The sequence below is a fragment of the Protopterus annectens genome, chromosome 3.part1, assembly GCF_019279795.1.
Source record: "Protopterus annectens isolate FY-2018-M chromosome 3.part1, PAN1.0, whole genome shotgun sequence".
Classification (NCBI taxonomy): Eukaryota; Metazoa; Chordata; order Ceratodontiformes; family Protopteridae; genus Protopterus; species Protopterus annectens.
The window spans coordinates 83071403-83085644 of NC_056732.1; the positions used below are offsets into that span (position 1 = coordinate 83071403).

The following is a 14242-nucleotide window of genomic DNA, read 5'->3' on the forward strand; positions in this document are numbered from 1 at the left end:
GCGTCGGGCTTGGACAACGCAGTATATTGTGTTGCTGGGCGGAACAAGGGCCATTGGACAAAGGGTGAGTACAACACTTTTCAGCTACGGTTTTCCATTTAACCGCCGATTCACATCATGTAAAATCCGTCTACATTCTTACTGTGATAAGTCAGCCCAGGTCACATTTAATTGGTAGTATATCGTTATACAGCATAAAATTAGCAAGATATGCTCGTATATGGATTACGTGTCATAAATGGTGTGTGCTGCAGTCAAACCGGGAATGTCTGCTCGATAGTCAGATGCTCTAACCACTACACTATTGGCGTTCTGCTTCATTTATATGTATACCCATGGTTCATAATTACCTGAACACATGACTCAGCACTTCACTAACACAGCAGGCATCCATTTTCCTGTTGGGAAAAACACACTACTACACATGCGCCATTCTCTACTGCTCTGGACCCTTGCTACATGTTGACTCACTCAAAGTATATTCAGACCTCCAAATTCTTTAGTCCTGGCACATACATGTATTTGATTATCACGGTGTTCATGTGGTCATCCGGGTTTAGGCTTGTCTGACTGGGGACCGAGACTGCTCTGTACGTAGCTGAAAGTCAGACTTAGCACGGGAACATCGTTAGTTCCACATTTAGCATCCTACCTGTGGTTGGTGATGCAGAGGTGTGCTCACCTCTGGCCATCCTGATATATAACAGTACTAAATATTATGGGGGGTTCCACTGTTGTTTCCCTTCACATTTGTTATGACTGCTATATTGTGACCATGTTCATTCTTCATATCTACATCTATATATATATATATATATCGGTCTGTACATACACATGCATATACACCTACATGCTTATTTACATTTCCCATACCGTTGAATCACCACCACTTACCATCACGCATACACACTTGCATACCCGCTTACGTCTAAGGTTGTCACCTTTTGAAATGGCCAAAGTGGGGCATTTTTGGGACACACATCAGATTTTACAGGCCGACACATACCCACGGTCAGTACAAAGGTTAGAACTTTACTTATTTGCCTAAATGAAAGCTTATTCTTGTAGCAGTTTAGTTGTTTATTCTGTTTCTTGTAACATTTAAGTATTTTACATACAGAAATACCTGTTTTATGCAACTGTTACATGAAATATGGGACATAATTATTTCCTACAACCACAGGACATTTGTCATTGTATTATTTTTGGTCAGGACACAACTGTCCAAAAAGGGACTTTCCCTCGCAAAGTGGGACAGGTGATAACCCTACTTACGTCTGCTTTAAAGCACCTTAACCACCCTATATCTGACTGCCACTATGCGAATGTGTAAGGTATATCTTCCCGATAATGCATGTGGGGAGACGTGCATCACGGTCAGGTGTTTAATCTCGGGTTGTAGGTTCTGCAGGACCGGCTGGAGGCTGAGCAGTCTTGTGGACAACTACTGCTCATACAACTTGTGTCCAGATGTCTACAGGACTGGACATTGTGTCGTGACACCAAGTCTAATGTTTAGAACAGATACTTATCCCATGAGGGATATCCAAAAATTGTGGGGACCGATGACCTCAATTCCTTTGGCTTTACGAAAATAAGGTAGGGTTATACATGCAAGGGATACATAGTTTGCAAACCTGAGACTGCCTAGGGTGAGTGCCTACTGGATATGAGTTGGGGTCACTATGTGCAGATATGGCTGCGCCAAGCTAGCAGCCCAAGTATGGGTGGTTTTGGTGGACGTTCAGGAAGGGGGGGTGGTGTGCTGTGGAGGGGATGATGGGTATTCAATTATATATCCAGGTCTGTTGGGGTTGGATAGCTCAGTTCAGGCCAGACCATTATGTGGGTATGTGCCGGTAACGTTTCTGTACATGTGTATCGCACATTTTAATGTTCATATGTTTGTGTGTTCTACTGTATGGCCTGTCAGGTTGTATTGCAGATGTGAATGTTTATTTGGTTATCTTTCTGATTCATCCACTGCTCCCTCGTACACTTCCAGTTCATCTATTGTGCATCCAACCCAGTCTCCCCTTGGTGAATTATTACATTACCCATCACCCCCCACCTCCATATTCCACAGACACCATCCATCCCTTCTCTGGTTGATGGCCCATGGTACAGTCAACAGAACACATTGTGTACACTACATATCTCTGGTACCAATATGGTTGTGAGGACTACCCTAGCATTTCTGATCTTCCACATGCTGTACTTCACGCACAAAGGTACACGCAATTACTTATCTTTCATGACATGGTAGGTAGACCTGGGTAATACCCGTTCATCTTTGAGCCGTCCTGATAAGGACGACTTGGACCACGAATAAGCAGATATTGGGTGAATGCTCTGACCATTGATAGGGTTGCCACCTTTTCATATGACCAAGATGGGACATTTTCAGGACACACATCAGATTTTACAGGCCAACACATACCCACGGTCAGTAAAAAGGATAGTACTTTAGTTTTAGGCCTAAATGTAAGCTTATTGTTGTAGCAGTTTAGTTGCTTATTCTGTTTTGTTTACTTGCTTATTCTGTTTCTTGTAACATTTAGGTATTTTATATACGGAAATGAGTATTGTATGGGACTATTACATAAATATGGGTCATAATTATGTCCTACAGTTGCAGGACATTTGACATTTATAATGGTTTTGGTATGGACACAACTGCCTAGAGGGGGACTGTCCCTCACAATGTGGGACAGGTGGTAACCCTAACCATTGGGCTAGGCTTAGCAATTGGCAGCGCGCTAACACGATGGGTTTCGCTTCCACTTGGTATAACTATCGACACTACAATGGAATACGGGCACGGGGTTTTAAATGTCATTTGTTCGAGGGACGAGGACTCAATATTTAGCTACGTGCCTTTGTGTTTACTTTTTATTTTGGTGTTTGCAAAACTGTCTTGTATGCTTTACATACATTTCAGTATCCATGGACACTGACAGGAGTGATTACTATTAGAGGCAGGCTGTACTAGTCAGCATTTTACATTACACGTATGCAGCCATGTTCATGCCTCTATGCAGCACTTGGACACGCCCCCTGCACTCGCTCACATTTCCTATGCATGTGGCCATTCCGGCAGCGTGCCTTCATTAATATGCACGTGGTGCTGCTGCACCATCTCTACGCTGCACAGTTGGCACAAGGCTAATGCCATCCTTGCGCCGAGCTTCATGAATCCCGGGGTTAGTCAATAAGATTGATATTGACACCTCCAAGACCACATACATGATATCCTGCACTACATTTGAGAGTTGCATTTCAGAATATGCAGAGTCCTTTTATACATATGAGGTGGAACTGAGAAAAAGTGATTTATTTTTAATGGTTGGACATTATCATAAATAATGAAAATAAATAACTAAATAAATGAGTAGTCCAAACATGGTATGTGTAGTATTTATTTCCCCCTCTCTTTCAATCTTTCTTTCATCATATGCTTAATTATCAATGTGAGGGGAGAGGATAGTGTCAGGGTTACTTCTTTCTTTTGTCCAGCATTCCTTGTAGGACAGCAAAACTGATGAAAGCTGTGAGTCAAGAGATCAAATCTAGCATTAAATGTATCTTAAATTTGTAGGCCAAAGTGCATACTGCAATCATATAATTGTTATAAAAAGTAGCAAGCTGCATTCATAACCACAACTCTAATACAGGAGGCCTTGATTATTTCTTGAGTGTCTTTTTATACCTTTTGTAAATGTAGGTTAAGCATATTTATATCTAGTTCATCAGTCTTGGATTTGGCATCATTTACATTGCCTTGGTCTTTATGAAGGATGGAAGTAGCTGTTAAGACTTTTTGTATGAATTTTGTTCTCTCCAACCAGTACTCAAGTTATTTCATATGTTTGGGTCATACAGCAGTGACTAAGGTGTCCATGAATACCAGAGAAATATATCACTTTCACAATTGTAGGATAGAGTTTGCTACCACAATACTGGCTGCAGCTATTCCAACATTAATATAGTCACTAACAATGCACCTAGACTGTCTCCTGAGAAGAGAGTATTGGGAATTATGGTTCATTTTGTTTGCCTCATGCAAAGATCATGAAAACAGAGTAATGTATTGCAAGCTACTCATGAAAATAATTGTTTCAATGGACTTACCAATGGACAGTCATCAAGGTAAAACCTGGTTGCTTTGCATAAAAATATACCATTACTTCAAGGTATATTGTCAAGATTCTGGATGGAGATGTCAGATTAAAAGTCAGGGACCAGAATGGAAGTGTTGATTTCCTGTTTTGAAATGTAAGGATTTAGAAAAGGACTTCCTTATCCTGATAGACCTGTAGTTCTTCTGTACACATAATACAAATATGCTTTACGTCATGAACAGCAGGGTGGTGTGTAATGGAATAGCGGTACGCAAACCCCGTTTGGTGGTTTGGTTACTGTGGCCCAAAGTTGGTCTGAAGTCCCTACTTGTCCTGGGGCCAAGCTAGATAATAGAGTAGAATCTTTACTTTCACTTATCAGCAACTACTGGACGTCCTTCTATTTAAGGAAACAATCCACACTATTTTCTCTTTAGGAGAATTATGATGCACATCATATACAGATGGGGACAAACTGGCACTGGTAACTGAGGTCTTCCCAGGCCTGAAGGTGAAAACAAGTCACCCTCAGACTTCATCTCATCAAGTGAAGAAGGGAACAGAAATAATGTCTCTCCTTTCTCTTTTTGAAGGAATACATGGGGTGCTTTGCAGAAGCAGGACATTTTTCAATGAAACGTTTGTAGTGTGAGGGATCAGGGTTACTACTGCTATTGCCATCTCTTTCTGGTAAAAGCAGGAATACCTATAAGCATGGAAGTGCAGTGTTCCAGTGTTATAGGTTCATAGGTTCATAGGTAGGTACTAGGCTATCTGCCTGAAGGCATTTATAAGCCTAGCCAGAATGTGTTGGCTTTTGCTGCCCCCTTAGATTAGTTCCCTGTGCCTCTGTCCAGCAGAGCCACTGAAGTGATCCCTGGGGTAAACTTTCTGTTTCCCATCCACTCCTCAAGGTTTCTTTTGAAGAGTGTTAGCAAGGAGCTCTGCCAAATGTAGATTGGAATCTTGTTCCAAAGCATGGGAAGTCTCTGGGACAGGAATCTATCCCTCCAGCATGTCCTATTTACTGTTGTGGTGAGGTTTAGATCCCTAGAGCGTGTGGCTCGAGGGGATAAGGTTTTCTTTATGTGGAGCATGTCCATCAATTCTGGGTTGGACATGGCCTTGTATGTCAGGCCGTGATCACCTCTGAGAAGGCAGTATGCAACCGAGTACAGCTGAAGTTTCTTCAGTCGAGCTGCATAGGCCATCTGTTTGAGGCCAGTGATCCTCTTTGTGAGGTACTTCTGTGGTCTTTCCAGCTGTTGCAGGTTATGACAATGTTTCTAATTTAGAATGGGACACAGTAGCTACAGTCTTTATTTCTTTGTTTCATTGTTTCAGTTTATAAATAAATGTTTCTGCAGCTTCACCAACAGGTTAGGATGCATTTAGTGGGACTTTACATCTGCAAAAGAGTTCACCACCTAGATCTAGGCATGTTTGTAGATGCATGCACCAGCAGCATTCAACCTGTAACACTCCATACTGTTCTTGTGCACTGAGGCCTGACTTGCAGTGTCCCATAAATTGTTCTGTTTTTGCCAGAATCATCACTGTGATGTGGATGAGCAGTTCTTTTTATTTTAAAATCTGTATCATGTCACTTAAGTCTATTTATAGACTGTTGCTTTTCACATTGTGTCATTCACCATGGACTCTTTGTTCCATTCACCACAGACTCTTTGTCCTATAAGTTGGGACTAAAGAACTCTGGACAAGGCTATAAAATTTGGACTTGTGAAGAGTTAATGTGACCAACTATGCCATTCTTTGTACAAAAAATTGCTGCAAACACAACATGAAGTGTGCTCATGTAACTGTTGTATAGTAATGTCCCCTTGAACATCTTTATTTTATGGAAGACAGGTTGCAGACACCATGCCATTACACAGAGAAAAAAGTCTGTAGTGCATGGAGCATGCTGATTATGCTCTGATATTAGGAAAAAGATAAACACCAGAATGGTGCGTGACCCGACCTTAACAAATGTTAAGTACCCCAGCGAAAGTTTTTAAGGTCAGGTCCCATGCTAGGCAGTAAAATCTGCCTATGCTGACTAGCAAGTGACAGCAGCAGAACAAAACATTTCTTTCTGCTTGCTATTCTTAAAGTTAACATGTCCCTAACTTCCTGTAAAAAAAAAACAAAAAAAAAACAAAAAGCTTAATAGAGTTCTTAGAATAATTGGATGTGTGTTCACCTGCATGGTCTAAGAAATGCAAATGCTGAAACTGAAATGTTTGCCATTATTTAATGACTTAAACCCTCAGTGGTTCATCCAAAAAACACATATTTTATGAGGAACAGACTAAAAACACGAAGCAATAATTTGGGTGTCCAGAGAAAATCTAGACATCTAAGTGATATGGAGGAAAGTCTAAATGCAATGGACTGCATTATACTACCTCTCTGACAGTGCTTGCTAAGTGTCTTACAGCTTTGAAAGCCAGGAAAGCACTTAGCGATTTTTTCCTTTTGAACTAATACTACATAGATCAGATAAAGCTCCATGCACTACAAAGAGTTATGATCATCTCACCGATCATAACCCCTTATTATGTGTTCTCAACATGGATGCTACGATTCACTATTTGAGCTTCGTTTTCAAGGTGAATTTGTTGGCATACCTGTCTGAAACACATAATAACTGGGTTATGCTTGGTGACCCAGTCATAATCCTCTATGATGTATCTTCTTTTATGTCTTCACAAATCGAGTTAATGTTCATCTGAGGGCTGAATAGAGTATTCCTTAGCTATTGAAGTTGTAGTTGCCACTCCACTGTGAAATCGAACTAGTGTAAGATAACTGATGAATTTGGAGTGTGGGCTGAGATTTGGAGGCAAACTCTCTGTTAATAAGAGAGTATTATTAACAGTGTTAATAACATTTAATAAGAAAATGAGACATGATAAAAATCATCTATATGGAAATTTACATATTTTAATATCCTGGATTCCCTAGACATCTCCTTGTTTGCTAATGTTTATCATGTGAGGTGAGAAGACACATATTTTAAGTGGAATTGAATAAACATATGCAGCAGCATGTATCTCTAAGTATCCATGATATATTATAAAAAGTTATTTTAAAATGTTCATAATATACTAATTGCAGAGTTATTGAATGATTCTCCTGTTATTAATATACCTGCAGGGAAGTGAATGCACCCTCTTCTGTCCTGACATTGCTTTGTAAGTTACAGCCCTGGTGTCAGACACAGTACCTTCTGTCTCTGTGAGAACTAGACATGTTCAGGAGCAACACTGGATACCTAAAAACTGGTGTTTGCTGCAGCTCCCAGCTTCTGATGTAAAGACAGATGTGCTGACAAATAAAAAATATCAGAAGTCACAACCTCTGTAAACTAAAACAATCTGTATTTCAGTCAATACCACTCTGACATAAATTGTCAAATGACAGTAAAAAAAATCCTAACTCATTATTAACCTCCATATTCACTGTCTTTCATTGTCTTGGAAAAAGGTAGACCTGGAACTATATACTTTTTTTTCTGGCAGAGTATTGATGAAGTCAAGAAAAAAGCAACATTTTAAATTAATTCCTCACAAGTTTCTGACAGAATTTATGGCAGAGGAGTTGAAAATCTGGTCAAAACGTCATTACATTTACAGTTTACCTGATTATTGTTTTTTGTTTTTTTTGAGAAGTTAAAGAAGCTAATTCAAAGGATTCTATCAGAATGCTGAGGTCATCTAAAGTAGTTGTGAAACAAAACAGCTTCATTCCTATGCATTTTTTACACAGACCTGTACAACTGCCTTGGAAAGTGTACGTATTAACCTAAAAAAGATAGTTTAACTCAATGGTAGAAATTAACATGTTTATACCTGGAGCAAAAATGGCAATTGTGTCCAGCAAAGCTTTGGGCTACCTAGCTACTTAACCAATCTTGGTGCTATAACAGATAAGCCATAGATGCAGGTTACTTCTAGATGGCTTAGAAATACTTTACAACCGTACCTTAACAGAATAAAATATCCATGAGTGGGATTCATGCACAAGTGCAAGCAGACTTTGCTGCATGGCTACATGTAATGATCCCCACACCCTGAAGACTACAACTGGGATATGGACAAAATAAAACTTGACCTGTTACTGTTATGTTGCTCACCTGTAATGGACACCGTTGTTAGGTTTGAAAGTCTTTGGTTATGGACAGAAATAGTGTCTTTTTCCAACAGAGTATCTTAACAGAATGTGTGATATTAAAACAACTATATTAAATGATTCTGAAATTGTCTGCATTTGAGAATTATGGTGAAACTAATGAGTGCATGTACACTGGAAAGAGAAAGGCTGACAGAGTATAAAGAGCTCTGTAAGGAAAACTGTAGTGGAAGATGTTTAGTTCTTATATTTGTTTAAGCTATATTTTTCATGCATTAAACAGAAAAATCTTCCAGAATTTATTTTTGGTATTTAAGCTTCCATACAAAAGGGGCAAAGTTAGAACAATAGTCTGCTGGAAAAATCTCTTTAAGTTTAACAGTTTCAGTTCTAAGTTATATATGGAATTTTAGGACTTACCATAGAAATGTTCCTCAATCCAGCCAATTATTTTTCTTTAATATGTATATTGTTGTTAGTCTTTTCGGCTTTTCCCGGTTAGGGGTGGCCACAGTGGAACTCCGGTCCGCTAATGATTGGCAGTAGATTTTTTATGGTGCCGAGTTGCCAGCCCGATGCCCAACCTTCAGTGAAGGCACGCCCATTCACGCATGTCTTTCGGAGGCCACTTGACCACAGGTAGGGCATGCAGACTCCACACAGAAGGCACTACAGCCGTGAATTGAACAGGAGAACCTCTTGCTGTGAGGCAACAATGCTACCACTGTACCACCACGGCTTTATATGTATAAGTTTGCATACTGCATTCATTTCATATGTAACACTCTTTATAAGCTGCTAACACACACCTTTTAGTCAGTGTAGAAATGAAAAATAAACTAGTCAGTAGATACTTGAAGACGGCAAAAAATGTGCTAATATAATAATAAAGTGCTGCTAACATTCTCTGGAAGACAACTATGACACTGTAAGTAAAGCATTGCACAGTCATATTAGTCATTGTATCTTTCCTTGTCAACCATTACTTTATGTATCATGATCTATGGACTGTTTCTCACTAATAGTAAAATAAAGGAAATGATGCAAGACAGCAAAATAGGAGAAGATACCACCACAAACAGACCAGTCACTAGTGGAGTCCCTCCAGGGATCTGTGCTGGAACCCCTCCTGTCGGGCATCTACTTTTCTGAAGTAAAAGCCAATGCCAAAGGGCTCTGGCTGACTAAGTCTGCAGAAGACTACATACTAGGAGCAGTCATCAAAATCCCCAAATGACTTAGCAATGCATCAGGTAGGTTTGTTCCAAATAAATAACTGATGCAAGAATCATGGACTGAAATTAAATGCCAAAACATGAATTATCATATCCTTTATGAAGTTGTCTACTCCAGGGAATTGCCACATTTGCAATATGTCCCTAAATATTGACCCAGTTGTTTTAAATTTGGGAACTTACCTGGATAGTGACATATCTTTTGACCAACGTGTCCACTGTCGTAAGAAAATCCTTCTGTATTGCACAGCTCATAAACAAAGGGATTATGTCTATATCTACAGATGTTATTATCCTCCTTTGCTCAGCCCTCATTAAGCCAGTCACATGCAAAAACTGAAAGCCCACAGAGATACCTTACTAAAAGTATAAAGACCTAAATGATATGTCCTAGATGAATCAACTTAAAGCTGTCAGTATGCTTGGTATCCTACAGACTTCTAGGAGGTGACCTTTGTCTGGCATACAAAGCATGATCTGACCCAACACCAATGGACCTACTGCACATCAGTAAATCAAATAGAATCAGGAGTACTTGGTGCAGGGATCTAAATATCTTATGTAATATCAACAGAATAGTTTGGAGGGACAGAGGATACCACTGCTCTGAAAGAGACTCTCCATCCACATAAAATAAGCTCTATCTTATCTATATTCATGTGTAACTTAGATCTAGGGATGGATAATAGAAAATGTACCCCAGGATTCTCTCCTGTAATATTAATGGACAGAAGCAGCTCATAAATGTTTTATCCCATGTATGGGTCCCCTGAAGGTATCTATGGTAGTATTCCAGTTATTCTCATTAGGGGAAACATATAATTATTAACCAAGGAATGGGTAGGGCCAATATAACACCAAACAGGATAGATAATTCAAGCAGCGAAATGGAAATTAGTTAGACTTAGATGTACTTGTGGGCTATTTTATCGTAGTACTTGCCTATGAACCAATGAATCGAAATCATCCTTCTGCCCCGATATAAATGGATTTTAGTGAACTGTAGCGCAGTAAGAATAAAAATAAGCAGCTACCCAATGTGGCACAAAATGCAGCTAAATAGTAGATAGGTAGATAGTAATCTCTCCTTTGACAATCAAATAGCCAAAGTAGTTAGGAAATCCTTCTATGTGGCCCATCCAATTACTAAAAGGTTCGCATCTAGAAATAAAGAGGTTATAGTGCCCCTCTACTCGTCACTCATTAGACCCATCATAGAGTACAATGCCCCATTTGGGATGTACCTCACAAGACACTGCCAGCAGCTGGAAAGATCACAAAAGCACCTCACCAAGAGGATTACTGGCCTCAAAAATAAGTCCTATACAGCTCGACTGAAAAAACTACAGCTGTACTCAGTGGCATATCACTTACTCAGAGGAGATCTCTACCTGACTTACAAAGCCATGTCCAACTCAGAATTGATGGACATGCTCCACCTAAAGAAATCCAAGTCACTGTGAGCCACTTGCTCTAGTGAGCTAAACCTCGCCACAACAATAAATAGAACATGCTGGAGGGATAGATTCCTGTCACAGAGACCCCCCTTGCTTTGGAACAAAATTCCAAATTACATCAGGCAGAGCCCCTCACTAACACTCTTCAAGAGAAACCTTGACGAGTGGATGGGTAACAGAAAATACACCCCTGGGATCACTTCATTGGCTCTGCTTGACAGAGGATCAGTTAATTAATCAATGGGGTGTCAAAAGCTGACACACTCTGGCTAGGCTTATAAATGCCCTCAGGCAGATAGCCTAGTACCTACCTATGAACCTAAATAACTATCTCTGTACTAAGCTAGACGCTGTATTTGAAGATTATAGAACTGTAGAAAAGCAAGTTTTGCTTGGATGTAAATGATTTTTGGAACATTATATTCTGCATTACTTACGGTTAGTTCACCAGATTTTGCAAATGGCCACCAGCCTCTGACACGTTTCTGCTGAAATATGGAGATATTTTCATCCTCATCTGTGTTATGCAGCATATCAAGATCACAGTGCTTAGCTGATTTTGATCCACGTGGAAAACCATTCAGGTTAAGCTCAAAAGAACCTAAAAAAATAGCCAGAGGTACCATTACCATTTTTAAACTGAAGAGCTACAAATATATCTGATGATTATTATATAATGAGAATATGGAGCAATTTCAAATGTTTGTCTTGCAATAAAATCATTGAATCTGATGGGCTTGACTGGAACAGCTCCAGTCAAACTAACCATAAATATCTATACTGGATTCAGTACTGCTGTGCACATAAGAGAAATGGACAAATAATACTTAGCCTACTTTACTGCTTTTAATATTCCCAGAAATAAATATTTTAAAGATGTGTTCCTGTGAGCAGTATTGCTTAACAGTAAGGTGCAGATTGAATCTTCTTAATGCAGGATAAGTATAGCAGGGAGGGACTAATGACCCATCTGTAGTTGAGTGAGTAAAGCTTTCACCAAAACTGCCACAAAATGGTTCTTTTTCTGCCAGAAAGCAGTGATACTGCATGATGTGAGTTTTGAAGTTGCTATGGTATTTATGTTTGCCATTGTGTGTATGCATGCATTCTCTGGTCATTGTAGCCAAAGGCTGCCCAGTTAAGTCCCCCCTCACTCTCAGCATTCATGCCATAGCAATAGAGCTGATTATACTAAGAAGGATGCAGGTTATGGGCCAAATTATTTACACAGAGAATGACAAGGACATTTTCTCCCCCTCCAAAAACATATTTGTTTAGGAATCAATAAAGTAGTCTTGTTTTTCACAAGACTGCTTTCTTTTACATTTCATGTCTGTAATGTTTACATTTGGTAGGATGTGTTGAAGGACATAAAGTTCAAAAGTGTAAATTTTCATGTTGCAACATGAAACTGATAAGGCCCTATACTATATATAAAGATTTGTACTGCCCTGGCTTCCTGTTTGCATGATTTGGTGATACAGTTAAGTAACCCTCCTGCTTCCTCCTAATGATCACTCAGTCACTCATACAACCTATTTGTCCCCCATGAAAAAGATAGCTATGTCCTGCATTTTTTTTTTGTTATTACTTACTCTCAGGAAAAGCACTAAGTATCCACACATATAGTACACACAGCTAGAGTTCTTGTAAGCTGAAAAGTTCCAATTTTTTTGCATGGAACTTTTTCCTCTGATGTCATTTTCACCAAAATGGGGACATTGAGGGTAACATATAAATTACTGCACCAGGTGGCATACTGAGGGGGCTGGGAGCTGGAGGAGATGGTTTGAACCTTGCCACAGCCTTATCTTGCAGCTGATAATATATATATATATATATATATATATATATATATATATATATATATATATATGTGTGTGTGTGTGTGTGTGTGTGTGTGTGTGTGTGTGTAATATACATTTTTAAACCATTCATTGAAACATTGATGGGACAACTTCATTAAAAACAGTGGTATACTGCCCCCTTCCAAAAAAGAGGAGAAAATGGAACAATGTCTCACTCAGGTTTCTACAGTATTGCTACACTGTGAAAAGCATCATTATTCAGTAATTTACAGCCCATCTCAGCGATTCCAAAGAAAACTCTCTCTCTCTCTTGCTCTCTCTCTCTCTCTGTCTCTCTCTCGCTCTCTCTCTCACTCTTGCATAGGCTGTAGTCCCTGCCAGGCTTTACATTCAGTCTCAGCGTTCAGTAAAATTTCTTTATCTGAGGTGGTCCCAGCACATGTCTACAATAAGCCCCATATGGGCTGTAAAACTCCACAAATCTTCGACCATCAGGTAACAGCCCTTGCATTACTCTTAGCTGAACCTCTGACTAAGAAACTTACTCCTTTATTTGACTTTAACATACAACCATTTTCTATATAAGCATTAGCAGCCAATTCCATATTTCTATTAATCAAGCCAGGCCAATGGGATACTATATACAGAAATGGTTGGAGCGATAGTTCCCAGTAGAACAGTTTTGTTACCATCTTATTGCTTGTTTAGCAATTGTAAGGGGCCATGATCAGTTACAAGGTTGAAGAGTATAACTAATAAATAGCATTTCAAGGAACAAACTACACCCTTCATTACATAACTCCCTTTCTCTGTCTTCCTCTGTGGGTGAATATCTCTTTTTCTTTTTAGCATTGTTTAATTTTTTGCTTAGGAAGTAGACAAAGTGTTCCGCACCTTGAATGTCTTAGGACAGCACTGCTCCCAAACCTGCTAATGCATCCTTATACAAAGTAAATTCCATAGAAAAATCAGGAGTCAATAACAAAGACAGAGGACATAGTGTTTTAGCTCATCAAATGATCTGTTTGTCTCAGAGACCACTGTATCTTGATACAAGCTTTTCCTTTTGCAAGAACTGCCAAATAACAGCTAACAGATGGAAAAATAAGTACAGATTTTGTTTAATACCCAGCATGTGGAAGACAGGCTTTCAATTAACTTTAAGTGGAGCGTATATGTCAGTTCTATAGGCTCTGTTTTTCTGGTTGTGAACGTACCATCCCTCTTCCTATAAGGTATAACACACATGACTTCTACCATGCCCAGATTACTTGTTTCAACACTCACATTCAAGCCTGCCAGTTTATGGATTTTAGCTCAACCAGCAATTTTGGTAAGTATGAACCTCAGTCTTACGAATGGAAAACAGTATCACCCATGTATGCAGCAACATATCTTGAGTGGGCCTTCAGTATTTTATCTGTCAAGCTCTGAAAGGTGGCTGGAGCTTCATTTAGACTGAATCATACCACTGTGTAGACATTTGT

The 14242-nt window shown here is 39.4% G+C and overlaps 1 protein-coding gene across 2 annotated transcripts in view; it reads right to left on the reverse strand.

Annotated features, from left to right (window-relative positions):
* Positions 1-14242, reverse strand: part of LOC122798011 (fer-1-like protein 6) — a 1810759-nt gene that overhangs the window by 109664 nt on the left and 1686853 nt on the right. For both annotated transcript variants that reach the window (XM_044066595.1, XM_044066597.1), the window contains exon 39: positions 11385-11548. In XM_044066595.1, the coding sequence (XP_043922530.1) occupies positions 11385-11548 (164 nt within the window). The remainder of the gene's footprint in view (positions 1-11384; positions 11549-14242) is intronic.